This window comes from Pipra filicauda, unplaced genomic scaffold (genome assembly GCF_003945595.2).
Source record: "Pipra filicauda isolate LSUMZ 115617 unplaced genomic scaffold, ASM394559v2 scaffold70_size2993248_pilon, whole genome shotgun sequence".
NCBI lineage: Eukaryota > Metazoa > Chordata > Aves > Passeriformes > Pipridae > Pipra > Pipra filicauda.
Window position 1 is genome coordinate 1832856 of NW_024104876.1, and position 18763 is coordinate 1851618.

The 18763-nt window shown below is 52.6% G+C and overlaps 1 protein-coding gene across 2 annotated transcripts in view; it reads left to right on the top strand.

The window, feature by feature from the left end:
• PCSK6 (proprotein convertase subtilisin/kexin type 6) overlaps positions 1-18763 on the top strand; it is a 47156-nt gene that overhangs the window by 26616 nt on the left and 1777 nt on the right. For both annotated transcript variants that reach the window (XM_039389168.1, XM_027714828.2), the window contains 14 exons: positions 1374-1546; positions 5289-5501; positions 6874-6974; positions 8533-8636; positions 9102-9219; positions 10154-10342; positions 10578-10714; positions 12650-12829; positions 13414-13516; positions 14074-14270; positions 14709-14796; positions 15837-15928; positions 17203-17332; positions 18340-18452. In XM_039389168.1, the coding sequence (XP_039245102.1) occupies positions 1374-1546; positions 5289-5501; positions 6874-6974; positions 8533-8636; positions 9102-9219; positions 10154-10342; positions 10578-10714; positions 12650-12829; positions 13414-13516; positions 14074-14270; positions 14709-14796; positions 15837-15928; positions 17203-17332; positions 18340-18452 (1938 nt within the window). The remainder of the gene's footprint in view (positions 1-1373; positions 1547-5288; positions 5502-6873; positions 6975-8532; positions 8637-9101; positions 9220-10153; positions 10343-10577; positions 10715-12649; positions 12830-13413; positions 13517-14073; positions 14271-14708; positions 14797-15836; positions 15929-17202; positions 17333-18339; positions 18453-18763) is intronic.

Genomic DNA, 18763 nt, shown 5'->3' on the forward strand with positions numbered 1-18763 from the left:
TGTGTGGCACAAAGCTCATTTATTTTGCAGCATCCATCTCTGCTCCCTCCTGCTCCCCATTATTTGACCAGGGAGCCTGGCATTGCGGGTGGTTGTCTCTGAGTTGTCTCTGGGCTGGCTTTGGGTTGGTTTTGGGCTGATTTTGGGCTTGCTGGTGAACATGCCCACATTTAGCCAGCACAAGCCCCATCCCTCTGCTGGTTTTCCTTGCTGTGCCGCAGCCGAGTGCAGCTCAGACACCAGGCTCGGCTTTTAGCCCCTTCTCCTTGTGTTTTCTTGTTGACAAAGAGGAAGTTTTTGGGAACTGCTCAGCTCCCTGGTTTTACATTTCTAAGCTTGGTTTTGGCTGATCAGGGGCAGCGTCAGAAAGAGATATTTGAGTTGACTGGTGTCCAGAGTGCAGCTGCAGCTGGAATGACATCTGCCTGCATTTGTTTGCTTTAAGACAAAATACATGTGGAAGCGGAAATGCATTTTTATAAACCAGGCTATCCCTGGCTGATAAAATACAGTGCTGAAATTTCCAGCATGTCTTTTCCTGCAAGGGCTGTTTCTGGGCAAGGGCTGTTTCTGGGCAGCCCATTGGCACAGCCCTCCACCCACTGTGCAGAGTGGAAATCCTGCAGGGGAAGGGTGATGGAGAACAGAGCGGGCTGTACTCTCATAATTCAGCAGTTGGAGGCTAGGGGTGTGCAGCAATCCCCCAGCCCATCCCACCATGGCTGAGGGGCTCTGCCTGTGAGTACCCTGGCTGGTGTCTGCTGGCATTCCCAACTGGAAGTGAGGGTTATCCCAGATGGCACTGTTCAGCCATGAGTTGGGGTCCTGGCTCCGATTTTGGCTGTGCAAAGCACAGCCTGGGGCTTCTCCCACTCCGGAGAACTGCTGGCATCAGTTGGGCAGTGATGGGATTTGAGGACTGTCACGCTCATCCCCACTCAAGGGGAGAGGCTTCACCCTGCCAATGTGCCTGAGGCTGGGCGGGCATGAGTGATCAGGAAACTCCAATATCTTCCAAGGGGAGTGACGTGTTAGCTAATGAATTAAAAGGGAGGGAAAAAAGGTTTTTAGTGGGTGGATTTTGCAACTGGGGAGTGCAGTTCCACTCCCACCACCCGTTCCCCACTAATGGAGGGGATATGAATTTTAACCTCCCCCTCTCCATCCCTAGCCATGAAGCCAGCAACACAGAAAACTTCCCCAGCAGCTCCCCAGCATCCCGCTGCCAGGCTCGTTGGCATGCAGGGCCGCGGGTTGAAGCTATTCCAGGCGCGCCTGAGCCGTGCGGTTTCCGCTGCCGCTAACAAAGCCCTTTGATTGCAATCTTCATCCACGCCATGAAGCCCTAATGTCTGATGTTTTTGTGCTTTTAGGCATTCGTATGTTAGATGGAGATGTAACAGATGTTGTTGAAGCGAAGTCGCTTGGCATCAGACCCGATTACATTGACATTTACAGCGCGAGCTGGGGGCCAGATGATGATGGGAAGACAGTTGATGGACCTGGTCTATTGGCCAAACAGGCTTTTGAGCAAGGCATTAAAAAGGTGTGGATCCCACAGCGCCCAGATGCGCTCGCCCTCCTCCTCCTGTCCCGTGGGAACGCGTGCCAGGGCCGCGGCCGGCCCGGGGTCCGGCGCGGGGATGGGCAGCTCGGCCCCCTGAGGTGATGCCAGCACTAGGGCTGGGGCGGGGGGGAAAGCCAATCATCTCTAATTTTTCCTAGTTTTCCCCGGCGTCCCTAAGAGCTCCGGTGGATTTTTGCGGCCGAGGGTGGTGACGGCGGGAGGTGCCTGGCGATGGCGCGGCCCCGGTGGGACCCCTCGGCATGGCCGGCCCTGGTGGGACCACCCGGCAGCACCGGTGACCAGGCAGAGCCCTGGCAGAGCAGGGAGGCCCCAGGTTGTGTTGCGAAGCTCTGCCGGGATGAGAAACCCAGAGTAGTTCCTGGGGGGGGTGACTTTGCACCTTAAAATGTCCTCCCTGGATCCTGGCATGGGCAGAAGGGGACACCCCCAAGTATCTCCAACCCCTTCCTCCACCCTCCCTAGGCCCCTGGTATCCTCTCCCGGAGGTCTCTGCCACATTAAGCATTTCCCTGGTTTTCCACCTGGAGCAAGCAGCTGTGTCACAGCTGGGCAGGGACACGGGTGCCACCACAGGGTCCAACAGTGGATTATTATCCTTGAAATCCTCCAGCAAGAAAGTTCAGCCAGCATCACATGTGATTGACAGCTGTCAATCAATCCCTGTTGGGGATGCCCCGTGGCCCTTCTCTTTCTGGAAGCTTTTAAAAAATGCCCAATATTGGCTAAAAGCATCAGGAAAAAGACCTTTCTTGGCAGCTTGGTGGGTTCTGCGGATGAGTGTCATGGCAGCCCAGGGCTCCACATTGGGTGTTCCCTGGGTGCTTCAGAGAACCTGGGGTTGGAGTTTTGCCACCAGCAGCCCCAGGCTGGGCTGGGAACCCCCCCCATTTTGACCCCTGCCTCCAATCCTTCCTCTGCTGCCTCTTCTCACACCATGCTGTGATTTTGGGTGGCCACAGGCTGGGGCGAGCAGCCTGTCTCTTATCTAAAAATAGGGTGGAGTGTTTTTCCCACTGTTTACTTGATTTCCTGCTGGGGCGGTGAGCCTGCCGAGGAATCCATTGAAGTGCTGGGGAGTTCACGCCGTGTAAATACGGGGGGGGGAAACAAGCTGCTTTTTAGACCTTATTTTTCCACGCAGGAGCAAATGGATGGCAGCAGGGTCCTTGCCCAGCACAGCCCCACTGTTTTGGGATGCTTGTTTTTGTCTCCCAGGGGACAGCCCTGTCCCCCAGCTGCCACTGGTGTTTGTGGCACCCACTATCCCGTGTGCACAGCTCTTAATTGCCAACTTCTTCTCCTTAAATAACAAGGAAAGCTGCAAGGAGATAGTTAACCACCACCTTTAGCCTGAGCAAACAGCTGTAACTGAGTTATAAATCCTTAAAATTGAGTTTTTAATGGAAACATTAAAATAACCTTTATCTATTAGCGATAGGACTGCGCTGGAGTAATTTACCATCTTGTTTCTTGTTCCTCCAGCCACACTTTATTAGTTCCTGAGCTAACGAGGGGAGATTTATCCTGGTGGCTCATGGAGTGCCGTTGGGCAAACACCCAGGCCCCGCAGTGCTGCAGAAGCAGGAGATGCTGTGCATCCCACAGCCAACCATGAGCAGCTGGGGTGAGCTGGATCATCCCCACCTTGGACAGGGAGGGATTCCCTGGCTCAAATGATATTCAGATCCACATTTTATAGCTGCAAGGAGCCCCCTCCCTAGCATGGTGTTGGCTTAAGAGGATGGCAAATGAAGAAGTTGGGTGTTTGGGGTGTGCTTGTAGGAATCTTGGTAGTTCCTTGTTTGAGAGCAAAGGGAACGAGTGGATTTTTTCCCATCTGAGGGAGCTGCAATATGCAGTGAGCTCTCGGAATGCTGTCAGGTGTTAGATGTGTATTGTAGTGTCATTCATGTGCCTGTTCATGTCCTTCATGTGACTGTGCTGGCTCCAAACCCAGTTTCCTCCAGTGCAGCCCTGCCTGGGCCTCGTGGGGATGTGGGTTTGGATCAGGTCTGAGGAGCCTTCTCAGCTCCCATGGGGGCAACACTCGGGATGTGGGATGCAAGGGAGGTCTGGGCTCCCTGTCTTTTAATCCCAGTTGAAATCATTGCTACATCTGCACATGCTTCAGCAATCAGTGCCTGGTTTTATTTCTCTGATTAGGGATTTGGGAAGCTTGGGTTGCATGCAGTGGGACTCGTCCTTGGGGGTGCGTGGATTTTGGTATGGGCGAGCTGGACGGTCACTGTCTGTGCCGAGCATGTGGGCTGGGATGCTGCCTCCTTGGAGATCCAGGAAACCCTGGAAAGCAGGGTGGGAGATGCCAGCAGCAGGCTTGGTGGGCTGGCAAGCTGGGTCGAGCTCTCCGTGACGTGGAGCAGGGCAATAATTCCCTTGGCATTTGCACTTTTTCTTGCAGAGCTCCAGACAGCTCTATTAATCTTTGCTGGGGAAATACCCACCCAGTTTGGCTGGGAGGCAGCCCAGATAATGAAAACTTTCATAAAGTAAGGGAAAAGCCTGACTTAGCCTGTGTATCCAGAGGCAGGGTCAGCTCAGAAAGCCTCTGCTCCAGGAGGGGGGCGAGACAGGTAATAAACATCCCGCTCCCCCTGGCGCTTAAAACCCACAATAAATCCCAGTGAATTCCTCCAGAGCAAAGCTGCTTTATTATTATTATTTTTATTATTTTTTTGTGGAGGAAGCTGTCACAGAGCAGTGGGAGAGAGGCAAACACCAGATCTGCCCAGGCGAGTGCCGAAACCTCTCAGTGGCAGGAGTAGCCGCGGGGAGGATGGGGCTGCTCCGCTGTGTTCTTCCATCGCCTGCCAAGCCCGGCAGAGCGCCATCCTCCCTGGAGAACTCTGCCTTATAGGGCACGGAAGAGAACCAGCCACTTCATTTCCTGCCCCTAACCCCCTTGGATCACCAAAAATCCTCCTTTTTTGGGATGGCGGCACCTTGCTTCCAAACCCCTGCAGGGCTGGGTTATTCCTGGGCATCCCAGTAGTGGATTGGATGGAGAACAGGGCTCGCCCCAGTGACATCAGCTTCATTAGGGGCCCCTGGTTGGCACCACGGCTGCCACTGCCAGCTGGGATTTTCCCTGGCTCCAGGGAGGTCTGGGTGGCTGGTGCAGCCTTCCCGCCCCCCCAGTTCCCACTGGGCTCCCACAGCTGTGCCCAGTGGGGATGGCTCCATCAGATGTTCCTGCCAAGTGATGGGGATTTAAAAATTAAAAAACAAACAGAAAGAACCTAAAGAATAAGCTGGGGAAAGGTTTCTCATGGTTTGGGTGGTTGGTGAGGTGCTCTGTGGGCTTGGGAGACATGGGGTTTAAGGGGTTTCCTGCCAGTTCCTCATAGAACCAGGTGTTACTGGCTGGTCCAGGGACTCTGAGTACCCAAGATGTTTTTCCTCTGGAAAGCCTGTGGAAAATGTCAAAATCCCATTGCTGGAGGCTCTCCCATCCTCATGGAGAATTGCTGCCTGTAAACTGGGGCTGGCTGAGCTGAGGGGAGTGTGTGCGGGACTGACCCAGGGGGCTGAGCACTGGGCAGGATGGGACCCGTCCTTCCACCCTCATCATACCCGATATCCAGATCAAAAAATCAGACTTATCCCTTCCTCCCTGTGCCAAGATGGCCTCTCATCCTGGACAAACACCTCTTCTAACCCTCCATCCTCTCTCTGCCCACAGGGTCGCAGGGGACTGGGGTCCATTTTCGTCTGGGCGTCGGGGAACGGCGGCAGAGAGGGCGATTACTGCTCCTGTGACGGCTACACCAACAGCATCTACACCATCTCCATCAGCAGCACCACCGAGAACGGCTACAAGCCCTGGTACCTGGAGGAATGTGCCTCCACCCTCGCCACCACCTACAGCAGCGGGGCTTTTTACGAGCGGAAAATAGTGAGTTTTACCCCAGCATTGAGTGGGGCAGCACCCCCTGGGTGTTTTCGGCGTGGCTGGGCTGTGGGTGATGGCCCAGTTGTAAGAGCCAGGCTTTGCCCTTAGCTCTGCGGTGGGTTTTGCTCTGGTCGTGAAATGCTCAGGGATGCGGTGTTTTCCCTGGTAAATGGGTGAAAGGGCTGGAGGTTTGCAAAAATACCCATGTAAATATCAACCTGTTCCCCAAAGGCGCTTGCTCACTGTCCCTTGTTTGAAAAAAAAAGTTAATTTTGAGGATTTTTAGCCTGAGAGAGAAAAAAGAGGGAGGATGGAGGCATTTGGCAGGGATGTGACAGCTCCAAATGGACAGCTGAGACTTTAGAGGTCAGGAATTGCCTGAAAGTGTGTGCATGTGTGGATCAGATCAGCTTTCCTACCTCCCTGCTATATTTGCCCCATCCCAAGAACTGCTGTGTTCTTGTCATACCAAGGCTGTTCATTACTGACATCCTTGTGCATCATCTGAACCTTGGGCAGTAAAGCATCACCCACTGTCACGGCACCTCATCCGAGCTGGGAAGGGAGTTTTCCACCCAAATGAGTTTTTTGACAAAAACTGTTCGGTTTTTTAACAAGTCGATTAATTTTTGCATTCAGGAATGGGGGTTTTGGCACCTAAAAGACGAATTTCCAGCCAGAAAACAAAATCCAAATGGCATTTTCATACCACTCAGCATTTGCATGGCTGGAGCCAGCACAGTCCAGTACTACTGGAGTGTTGCTGGGAAAAAAAAGCAGATTTCATGGGCACCTTGGGGTGGAATCACCAGATTAACCCAAAACTCAGGAACCTGTTAAAAATGTGACCAATGGAGCATTTCTTGGCCCACTTCCTCTCTCCAAGCTTTTGGTACCCAAACACTATGCTCTGTCCTGGAACAAAAAAGCTGGAAATGGCTTTTTTTATCCCTATGCAAATGGAAATTCTTGCCCAAAACCGGGAGCTGGAGGTTTTAAGAAAAGCATTTAACATGGCACAGCTCAGTGTGCACCCATATATGCATAGCCCCAGCAGCTCTGCCCTGCTCACATCACTCCATCTGCCTTTTCCTCCAGCTGAACCACAATAAAATTGATGGCTTTTTCCCTTTTCAAATAGTTTCTGCCCCTTTAGAAAAGTGAAATGTAAGAAGGGTTGTTTCCTCATGCACCAAATGTACCTGCAGACTGTTTTTGGGGCTCTGGGCACCGTGATGGCACGTGAGCCATGGCAAGGGTTGGGTACCACGAGGATCAGCTCCGCTCTGGCAGCATCCCGAGCAAACCTGGGGTGCTGGATGGGGTAGTGCCCATGCTGGGAGCACCTTGGGAGCTGCAGCTTCTCTCCCCACAGGTCACCACGGATCTCCGGCACCGCTGCACCGACGGCCACACCGGCACCTCCGTGTCCGCCCCCATGGTCGCGGGAATCATCGCCTTGGCTTTGGAGGCAAAGTAAGTGTTACCTCACCAGGAAAAATGTTTCCATGTTCAGTACCTGGTGAGCAAACTCAGGAAAAAACAAAGTGGTTTTTTTTTTTTAATCTTTGGAGTGATTCAAAATGGGACAAAGTTGTTCTAAATGGCTCCTTTTTGGCGAGGTTTGATACAGCGTTGTTCTTTTGCATCTTCCCGCCGGTGTTTTATTGATCTAATTCTTCATCTGTTGAACATTTGGGGTTGGTGAGATAAGTCAGGCTTTTCAGCTGGTGCATTGAAACTGCTGACAGCAGGCTCCAACAGGAGTTTTATAAATCCTTCCTGTAGAAAAAAATATCGGAAAACATCACAGAAAATGGGAAATGTCCGTAGAAGTGATGGTTTTCAGCAAGTGTTGCATTTCTGGGGGTAAATGACTACTTCTGCATAATGTCAAAAACTCACACAGCTTGACCAACAAGCGACACACTCCCTGGTTCAAACAAGCTGTTCTTTTCCTCTTGTCCCCATCCCGTTCTCATCCCAGTCCCATCCTGGTTCTGTCGTGGTCCCCCAGCCCAGGAACGGCCCTGGGGCATCCCTGTGTTGCTTCATGGAGCATCTTCTCATGAACTTATTATTATTTTTATGGAGTGGAAATAAAATTAAGGCTGGGAATAAGCCTCAGGGCAGCACTGCACTCTCATCCAGGGACGGTGATTGTGGTTCCAGTCCTCCTCCTCCGGTTTAATCCCAACACCCAAGTCGGGTGAACATATTTCCGGAGATGCCGTTTTCATTACAAGTATATTAAAAGCTTTAGATGTAATTTTTGAATTGTTTAGCTGAGGCATAAAACGCAACATTAAGTACAAGAGCTTGGTGCTCAGGCACTCCATTATGACAAGAGAGAATAAATTGAATTTGTTTCCTTAAATGCTGCTCGAGAGCAATATAAATCCCAGCTCGAGATGCTGAAGAACTGACTGTAAGAAAAGCATGGAAAATTCTTCAGCAATATCCCTGGGCTGGGGTCTTGGGAAGCACAGAGCACTTGGTGTCCTGCACTCTGGACGCACAAACCTCACGCAAACCCAGTCTGGGGGAGTGGAAACCATTTGCATTTCATTTTTCCGTTAAATGAGCAACCCAGGGATTTTTCCAACAATTTTTGCTGTTATTGCTATAAAGGGAAGGTTTGCTCAGCATCATGTATCAATGAGCCGCTGAGCCCAGTACCCTGCCTCAGGATGTGCTTCATTCCTGATCTCCTGCATGAAAATGGGGAAAACACTCCTGATTTGCTTCATTTCTACCTCAGAGCATGAGACCTAAATTGCCTTATCCAGGAGTAAATCCTGCAATGCCTGTGGACATGTGGCATCTCTCCCTGGGGCATCGACCTCTGCTGGGGCACCCCAAGCAATGGCCAACCTCCAGGCAGGGTGTCAGCATTTAAATCATCAATTCTTGCTCTTTTTTTGAGCGAGAAAGAGATTTTTTTGGAGTTTTTTTTTAACCCAGTGGGTGTCCCTGCTGCTGCTGGGAAGACTGGGAGCAGCAGAGCCATCCCACGAGCCCTGTGTTGTTGCAGCCCCCTGCTCACCTGGAGGGACGTCCAGCACCTGCTGGTCAAAACCTCACGGCCGGGGCACCTGCGAGCGCCTGACTGGAAAACCAACGGCGCGGGGCACAAAGGTGAGAGGAGGTGGGGGTGGCACGGTGGAAACAGACAATGAAGGGAAAATAAAGATCTCCAGAGCTTTGTTTATGGGGAGGATTCACCATGTGTGGCCACTGTCAGCTTCCCTGGGGGCTCCCACCATCAGGCTGTTGAGGGGAGGGAGGAGAGGGCAGTAATTCATGGGGTGAGATGCTTGGAACTCTTGCTTGGTGGAGGTTTGGAAGCCTTGTTTGGTGGAGGCTTTCCTGAGCTGGAGTGTTTCCTGTTCCTTTCCATGGGCTGCTCCCAGCAATGGGTTTTCCATGGTGCCAATGTGGATTTGGGGTGTAACTTGAACAGGGTGATGAGGTCTGTGTGTTGAAGCAATGGAGTCAACTGTGCCTTCCTTGATGGTTGGGGGATGCTCCACCAAGCACTGAGGAGGAGCTCCTGAGCCCTGCTTGGAAGGCAGTGGGTTTCTGAGTCTTCTCTCTTTCCAGTTAGCCATCTATATGGCTTTGGGCTGGTGGATGCTGACGCTATTGTGGTGGAAGCCAAGAAGTGGAAGATGGTTCCTCCCCAGCATGTCTGCGTGGGAAGCCTGGACAGGGTGCCCAAGTGAGTGTTGTGGGGTTGGGTGGAGTGGGGTGGAGTGGAGTGCTCTCCCAGGGCATGCAGATGCTTGGAAGGAGCATTGGTGGAGCTGGCTCTTGCTATGCAGAGGCTCAGCTCCTGTCTCAACATTTGGAAAGGGAAATTAGGAGTCAGGGTGGCTGGGACAAGTCCATGGGCAGACAAGATGATGTTTATGGATTTTATGGTCAGAGTGATCCACACCATCCACTTTCACTTCCAAGATGGATGATCAGCAGGCAGTTTTTGAGGGCTGACAGTGAGAGACCAAATCCAACTTTCCTGCTGGGTCCTACATGAGCAGTGATGTCTTGGTCTCTCTGCTCTCTTCCATCAAACATTTTCAATCGAAGGGACCAAAAACTGGTGCTTTGTTGCAAAGGTTTCCAAATTTCCATTGTCTGGGATCTTTGAATTCAGCTTCGGATTCAAACCAGCTTAGATTCACATCTCATCCTTGGTAGGTCAGTCCCTGCTAGGTTAAAGGGTGGGATCACGGATCTGACCAAATGGACCCTCCTGATTTACCACTGCCTGGCTGTAGAGTGAGAGAGTTGTTAATCAGAAAAGTCTCTGGAAGACTTGCATATGCAAAACAGGAATGAATGTGGAGCCAAGTGTGTTCATGAAGCTATTTATCTGATACAGACACTAATTACAGCCCAAAGAGGAACACTGCACTGCTAATTATAATAAAGCAGTGCCCTTGCAGCCCATAAGGCTGCAGTTTGGAGCAGTTCAAATCCATCTCGTTACCATGCGGCAACTCAGCAAATTCCCATGCTAGGACACTGGGAATCGCAATGGAGGAGGAGATAATTTTTGCTGTGATAGCAGTAGGAGACTGGGTTCAAGTATAATTGGGTGTCCATACTGCTGGGAACTGTCCCCATCATGACTCTCTGCCCGACCCTGGCAGGTACATCCGAGCTGACCACGTGCTGCGCGCCAGCACCCTGAGCAGCGGCTGCGCTGAGCACCGTGACCAGCACGTGCTGTACCTGGAGCACGTCGTGGTGAGGCTCAGCATCTCCCACCCGCGCCGGGGAGACCTCCAGATCAGCCTCGTGTCTCCAGCAGGAACCAGGTCGCAGCTCCTCGCCAGGAGGTAAGAGCGGCCGGAGCCAGAATGTGTCCTCTGGGGGGTTGCTGCGAGTTCCCTCAGGGTTTTTTGGGAAGGTGGGGGCATGCCCAGGTCTCTGCTGCAGAAGGGCTCCATGCAAGGGTGGGTGCGTGCAAGGAATCGTTAATCCTAACATTAATCCTTAATCACCTATCTACCTTTTCCGATAAAATCCAACATCCGAAGTCACATTTCTTGGTGCGTGGCATTACCATTGCAGGGTGTTCGACCACTCCAACGAGGGGTTCAAGGGCTGGGAGTTCATGACCGTCCACTGCTGGGGGGAGCGGGCGGCGGGGGAGTGGACCCTGGAGATCCACGACACGCCATCCCAAGTGCGCAACCCCGCCGTGCAAGGTGAGGACCCCCTGGAGCCCACCAGTCCCTCTCGCTCCCAAAGCTCATTGCAGGCTATTTCACTTGGCTGTATATTTTGCTGTGAGTTTTTATGGTCTCCAGCAAAATGATATTGCCCAAATTTCTCAAAAGTGGGAATAAAACATCAGCCCTGAACACAGGAGGCTGCCAGTCTGGCTGAACCGGGAGCGGATTTTCTCCCAGCAGCAGCAAAACTCGCTGCACCCGAGAGCCAGGTTTCCAAAATTAAACCGTAATGAGCCAAAACAAGGAAACCCAAGAGCTGTAATTGTTGTTTGTTTGTTTTGCTTCGCTGCTGGGACATCTGGCGCGTGGGCTGGTTGTGCAACGGCGCAAGGGGACGATGTCCCTCGGGCTGCAGACAGACGGACATCCTCCCCGGGCTGCCACTGTGCTGGCAGAGGGTGGCTGGGCTCAGCCTGGCCCCTGCATGTCCCTGTGTCCCCCTCTCCCTGGCTTGGCTGCCTGCTCCCAGCAAAGGAGCCGTGCTGGCAGGATCTGGCCCCACCAGGAAGGGGCAGCTGCCTTGCTGGCTGGTGGCAGCGGGGCATGAGGAATCCTGCCCGGGGCTGGCGTGTGTTGTGGGGGTTTTAAATCCACACAATCATTGATAGGAAGCCAGGAGCATATTAAAAAATTTCTCCCACACGATTTTCTGGCGGGAGGTGCACGTGGGGGTTCGTTCATTGAGCACAAAGTGTTTCTGTTTGCTGCCTTCACCCGAAATCTTTTGAACTCAGAGAGCAGCAGCAAAGCGCCCACGGAGCTGATTTTTCCCCAGTATTTACAGTTCATGGCGGGTGTTTCTGAGCCCCTCAAGGGCATCAGGGCTCAGCTTTACCTGTCTTGGCAAAATGAAATGAAAACGAGAGCGTTTAGGCACCCCCTCAAAGGGTCTGCACCGGGTTTGAAGCAGAGAGGGTAAAGCGGGAGGAAAAAGGAGGGAAGATGCTCCCAGCTCGTAGCAGAAACCAGTATTAAATGTTAATTTAATACCACTAAATTGGTTAATCTAATACCAATTAAATAATATAGGTGTCCTGTTGCTGGCACTGCTGCATCCCCACATGAGCCCCGTGCAGCCTGGGCTTTCTTCACATGGGATATTTTAGATTTAAAGCAAATTTAATTCTTTCAGTGAAGGCACTTTCCCGGCGGAGCTGCCTCACAGGCTCCATGCTGGCGCTGCTCAGTGCAGCAGGTGGGTCCTCTCATCCCTTGGGGAGAGCCAAGGGATTTGGGTACTGGAAATTTTAAGCCCTTCCTGGAAACGCAGGGATTAGAAGTTAAAGCCGAGCGTGCCACGGGCATGAAGTGACTCACATTGATGGAGAATCGAAAGAAAAACAGCCTTGGAAAGAAGCAGCAGCATTTTTGGGCTCCCTCCCCAAAGCCATGTGGATCGTAGAGGGTCTTGGTGTGGGTGTAAGGCCTCGGGGGAGTCCTACCAGGTGCGCCACAGTCTGGTGGCTCCCACAGTGTCTTGAGGGGTGCCAAGCTCAGACCTCTGATATATTGGGCAAAGGGATGGCTGGAACTGCAGCAGCAAGAAATAATCCAGTGTGTGCCAGGCGGCTTTTGTCAGACAGAAATAATCCTCTATTGTGTAGCTTTTAAAGTTACTGGCTCTCTCCAGTGTTGGACACGAAGTCTATGGTGTTGCTGAGGTTCGTCAGATGATTTATAGAATTAAAAATCCCTTGTAAGTGCCTTAAACAGCTGCTTCTGTGTGGGCTGGGAGCTCAGGGGCTCCTCAGCATTTCTGGGTGTTCACTGTTTGCTCTTCTGCATTGCTGTGCCAGTGGTGATGCCCTGATGGTCCAGTCCATGCTCCTCCTGCTTCCCTGAAAACTGGGTCCCGCAGGGCGGAGTGAGACAGGGAACAGGATGGGTGACATTGTGCCTGCCCCACAGGGAAGCTGAAGGAGTGGAGCCTCATCTTCTATGGGACAGCTGAGCATCCCTACACTGCACTGGGTGGGCCCCAGTCCCGTGGGAGGTCGTTGGAAGTGCCAACATCAGAGATGGAGCCATCAAGAGCAGCCTTCCTGCAGAGCCAGGTGGAGGTGGCAGAGGAGGAGGAGGAGTATGCGGGTAAGTGTCAGCTTGAGCTGCCACATCCCCACCAAAGTGCCTGGGAAAATGCAAACTCTGATGAACTGGGGGGAGCCACAAGGTCTGATCCTGCCTGGGGCTGAGACAGGCTGGGAGGAGCAGTGCCTGTGGCCAGCAGGATGGTGAAATTAGAAGGTAGAAAAATGCCCCATCCCAGCACTCCCGCCACAAATTGCTGGTGCAGCTGTCTGAGGGGTAAAAAAAGCTCTGCCCACCTTCCCTCCTCTGCCTTGGGCAGGGGTGGGTGTCCCTGTTGGTCCCTGAGGAGCAGGTCACTCTTTCAAAGCTGCTTCTGCACCAGTGTTCAGGCAGAGGATGGGTGGGTGGGATACATTTCTGGAAGGATGATCTGCAGGAGACATGAGCACCCAGAGCCCTGCAGCTCCATAGGATAGATAGGATAAAATTTATAATATAATAGGTATAGGATAAGACAGGAGAAGAGTCTCCAGCCCTTTCCCAGCATCTGTCAGTTCAGGGAGGGTGTGCTCAGGGCATCCTGGCAGTGGGGTCTGGGGGATTCTCAGCTTCTCCCCCCACTGAACCAGTCTTTCCCCACCCAGGTCCGTGCCACCCCGAGTGCGGCGACCAGGGCTGTGATGGTCCCAACGCCGACCAGTGCTTGAACTGCATCCACTACAGCCTGGGCAGCATGAAAACTGGCAGGTGAGGTGGTGGGGTGTCCCTGTGGGGTCCCTGGGCAGCAGCAGCACCTTTTGCCAGGTCTTGCACCTCAGTGTGGGTGATAAATGTTTGCAGAGAGAAAGATACGAGAGACAAAATGGATGGAGGAGGAGGTGTGGGGATCCCTGCCTTGGATTAGGGTACAATGGGGTGGGGGATACAAAGTTCTAGAGCCCTGAAGGACTTTGGCCATGTAATCGAGCTGGGGAAGAAGCACTGACATCACCAGCTGGGGCCAGCCACGCCCAAGGGACAGCTAGCTAAGGTGACAAATCACTTCTGGAATTGGGGTTTCTGCTCTTCAGTCTCTTGGGTTGGCACAGGGAAAGTTTACCTGTAGCTGGGACAAGAGAGTCCCTGAGTCTGTATTACAGACCCATGACTTTCAAGGCACCCTAAATCTTAAGAATAAAAATAAATGAGCCCAAATTTCCTCCAAGGCTGGGGGACACCCCAAATGCTGTGGGTGAGGGGATGGCAGCAGGCGCCTGAGGCAGGAGGTGGCACCAACACCCGGGTGCTCTCTGTTCCTCCCCCAGGATGTGTGTGAGCTCCTGCCCCGCGGGGTTTTTTGGGGACAAAGGCGCCCGGAGGTGCCGCCGGTGCTACAAGGGCTGCGAGCGCTGCCTCGGGAGGGGACCGACCCAGTGCACGGCCTGCAAGAGGAACCTCTACCACCACCAGGAGATGAACACCTGCGTGGTGCTGTGTCCCACCGGCTTCTACGCCGAGGAACGTAAGGACGTTTTATCACTTGCAAGTTGTAGCATGAGGATGTGCAGGGGTTGCTTCTATTTTAAGCGCTATGGGTGGAGGAACACGCCTTGATTTTTGAGTATTGGCTTTGAGTTTCCCCCTTGACACACTTTGCACACAGTGAAGGGAGGAGGCAAAACCTCTGGGTGTTTGGAGGGTGGTGCAAAGCAGAGGTGCTCAACTTGGCTCTTAATTACAAGACTGTAATTAATGATCCTAGTTGCTTGCAAAGCATATTTCTTCTTAGCAAGCAGTGACAGATAAGGTCAGCTGCCATAGCAGGGATCCATTGGGGTGGATGTGCCTCTGCTCCCTGGGGAGCTGGCGCTGGGGTGCAGTGGGGTTTTACAGCTCTGACTGCTGCTTGCAAATCACTGTCCGCATTTCATTCTCCCTGCCTTGCTTTGTTTTTTGAAAGGTCAGAAACGTTGTCTGAAATGTCATCAAAGCTGTAAAAAATGTGTTGGCGAAGCAGACAAATGTACTGCATGCAAAGAGGGATTCAGGTAAAACACCGGCACGGGATGAGTTTATACCTGCAGCACTGGTTTAAATTTGGGATTTCCGATGGCAAATTAGAGAGTGAGTTAGTTAAAGAACCAAGATCCTGCTTCCATGGTACTAGGTGGTGATTAGTGTCCCTTTCTTAGCCGAAAACTATTATTTAAATTTAATTTCCTTTTCTGCAGCTCTTGCCAGGGTGGTGGGTAAGTGCTGTGTAGGGTTGGTCCCAGGCTGAGCTGTGCCAGGCAGGCTGGGAATGATCCCTGCAAGCCCAGAAACCCTTCTCTCAGATTTATCCACACTGAAAATTTTATCCAGTATACCTGCTGAGTGGGGATAGTAAAGGATGGTGGTTTTCCAGCAATGGTGGTGCAAGCAGGGCAGCCCTGGCCCTTTGAGGAACACTGGGTGCCCTTGCTGCTGGCCCCACAGCACCTGTGGGACAAAGAGCTCCCCTAGGGAGGGGCTGTTTTCCATCCGCAGTTGCTCATGGGAATATGATCCCACAGCACTTTGCAGTGTTCGGGCACTGTGAGTCAGAGCCACAGTGTAGCAGTGGGGCTCGCTCAGACAAAGAAATTCCCACTGCCAAAAGATTATCTACTCCCTCGGAAAAGCACAAGTGGAGGCACTTGTCAGACATAATCTGCACGGCGCTTGTTTTTTATTGTCCAATATCCTTTTAAGCCAGGACTTCAAATCATCCCTGCCATGGTGAAGCAGCACCGGCCCAGCCACGGCACTGAACCAATTTCCTTTGATTCCAGGGAGCCTTAATCGTGCAAAAGGTCTTTGGGAGAGCCTGGCTGGCTGCCCATGGGAAAAAAATAATTTTATTTCCTCCCGGATAATTAATTAAGGAACCTGCAGCTGTCCCTTTGGTCCAGGCAGGACTTTAATTTCTCCTGAAGCACTGGCTGGCTTTCTGACACGCTGCAGACTGAGGCTGTCGTAGGACGCGGGGGGGTGTGGAGCTGGGGATGGGCTGAGTCCCCAGAGCCCATAGCTTTGGGGGCAAACATCCTCTCTGCTTCCTTAACAGCCTGGCAGGAGAGAGCTGTGTGCCCGAGTGCCAGCCTGCCATGTACCTCAGCCGGGAGCCCCGGCGCTGCGAGACCTGCCCCGCCAGCACAGGTAAATCCTTCACCCCACAGCATCCCCATGCAAAACCCCAAATCCTCGTGCATCAGGAGCAAATACCCACCACATCCACCCCAAGCCAAGGCAGAGCGTGCCGGAGGGGAAGCAATCCCAACTCTCCAGCACATCCCACATTGTATGTGTTCACACTGGAAAGGTTTTTAGGGAGTTTTTACATTTTTATTGGAGCCGTTTTTTATTTCCCGGTCTCCCCGAAGCCAGGTGCTTTAGTTTAATAAGGTTGTGGGGGAGGCCATAAAACCCTCTTGGAGTGATGGAAGATGGGTTTGCAGCGGATAAAAATGTCAGGCAGCTGAGGCGTGTTATCCTGACTGCCCCTCGGTGCCGGGCTGGCCGCTGCTGCCTTCCCCCAGCTGCCCAAAGCCTCTCCCGTTCCCTTTAAATCCTGCCTTTCTTGCCTCTTGCAAGTCCAATTATTTTCCATTGTTAATGTTTGCGCCTGCCCTCGAAATCATCATAGATCTGATGATAATATGATCTCTAGACAATTCATGTTCAGTGGCGTGAACCTCTTCTATCATACATGGGCAATTTCCTTAGACTAAATCCAAAATATTTATTGATCTTGTTGGCAAGCGTGGAAGGGAACAGGCTCTTAATCCCATAAGAAAATTACTTCCCTTCTAATTCTTATTCCAGTCAGTGTAAATGTACTCCACCACAATTATTTTTCCAGCCCTTTCTCGCCTCCTTTTGCTGCATAACCATTTCTCAAGTCTGGTGCGTGGAAGGCCTCTAATGATAACACCTCCATCACTGGAGTTTGCTGTCCAGCCACAATGTGCTGGCGTCAGAGTGGGGTCCTCTGCTTTTCCAGCTCCTGTTCCAAGCCCTTCCCTTCTCCAGCTCCTCCACAGCCCAGTTTAGCATCTCCTTTTGCACTCTATGCAGAGTGGGAAGCCCAAACTAGTGCATGCTTGGGAGTGGTGGCTCATGGGCCTGAGGGGGTTTTGATGTGCTTTTCCCCACTGAGGCCTGGTGGCCGACTCTTGGTTCTGCAAAGGGACAGACACTGAGTCCTAGCTGAGAGTTTTTGGGGTGGGAACTGGTGTTTTTGAGATGGAAGCTGAGCTTTTTGGGGTGGGAGCCAAGCAGACATGCTGGACGCTGGTGACACAACAATCACCTTGTTCATGAGCAAGGCAGAGCCAAACTGGTGCCCCCTGTCTTATGTGGGGCTGTGGCCACACTTGGACTGTCTCCGAAATCACTCACATGCCATTTTGCCCTCTTCCCTGTCCCGACAGGGCCGGTAGAGGAGGACTGCACCCCCTGCACCCCCGAGGGCCCTGCACCCCACTGGCGCTGCGTCCCCGCCTGCCGCGAGGGCTTTTACCCCGCCGACAGCCACGGGCTGCCCAACAAGGTCTGCAAGAGGTACGGAACCACCCCGGTGGTGACCGGAGCAAAGCTGGGACCGATGGGGGAGCACTGTCAGCAATGATAAAGTAATGCCAGAAACAGCTCACAGCTGGAGCTGTTTACTAGGAAGATTAAAATAGGGATGAGGGAGCCAGAGCAGCCATGGGGCTGGACCCCACACATCCCTGCCCTGTGGATTTAAGAACTCCCCTGCTGGAGCCAGCCAAGGTGTCTTAGGGCTATAGTGGAAGGGACTCAGCCCCAGCCCCAGGCTCTCTGGAGGAGGTGTGGGAGGAATGGTAATATTTGGGTAAATACTGGAGCTTTCAATTAAAGCTGCTCCGTTCACCCTCTGGCCACGTTGAGGAGTGTTCCCCATTCCCTGGCCCAGCAAGGGGCTGCGTGCAGGAGACAGGGAGGTGCCGGGAGGCAGCAATTTGCTCCCACTCTCTGGCATCTGCTCCTCAAGTGGGGAGTAGGAGTGGATTCAGCCTCATTAAAGCAAACACGAAAGGGAAGGATTAAAGGTGACTTGGGAACACACAACACAGTCCCTGCCTGCCTGGGGTTTCACTCACCTGTGCTTGGTCTCCATCAGGGAGGAACAAGGGACCAGCATCCCTTCCCAGGGATTTCAGGTACAGTTTCCACAAGCCACTGTCCCCAGGCAGGAGGCACAGCTGCTGGGCTCTTCTTCCTGAAGAAAAGGAGGGGAGCAGCACAAGTTCCCCTCACAGTCCTTTTCCTATCTGGGATTGCTGGGAGGAGAGGTTCATGTCTCACTAAATCTTCCCAGCAGGCAAGAGCCTTTGGGATATCACTGGGCTTTGAGCTGGCACCACTGACCCCATTTTCCCAGGGCTTCAATAACTTTTCAAGGTTCAGATTTGCTGTTTTCCACATTCGCTAGTTTGGTCTGGATGTCACAGTGCTGGCATGCACATTTTCTGGCTGACAGCCCATTTTAGGTGGCTGGATCAGGGTGTTAATGGTTCAGACCACAGCAGGGTCTCTGTCCCCAGGTGTGACGATCACTGCTCAGCCTGCGAGGGCTCCAGTGGGAACTGCCTTCGGTGTAAAGAAGGTTTCAGCCTCCTGGGTGGCTCCTGTGTAACAAATGAAACCTGTACCAACGGTAAGAGACAGAGTTGCTGGCACCACAGTGCCTCCCTGGTAGGAAAAATGAGGGGTTTGGGGGATTCCCTTCACCGTGTAAAGCCAAAAGTGCTGGAGCTCCTGGGCTTGCTGGGGCACAGCTGCAGCGGGCTGGGCTCCAGCTGAGCCAGGCAGGTGGCTCATCTGGCATTGCTGCCAGGATATCTGCCTGTTGCTCAAACACATCCAAGTGTTTGTATTTCGTTATACTTTAGTCTTGGGGCTAATTCTCCCACTTGCTGCAGAGCCCTTTTATTCCTTCATTAAAACCATGTGAAAGATGCCCTTAAA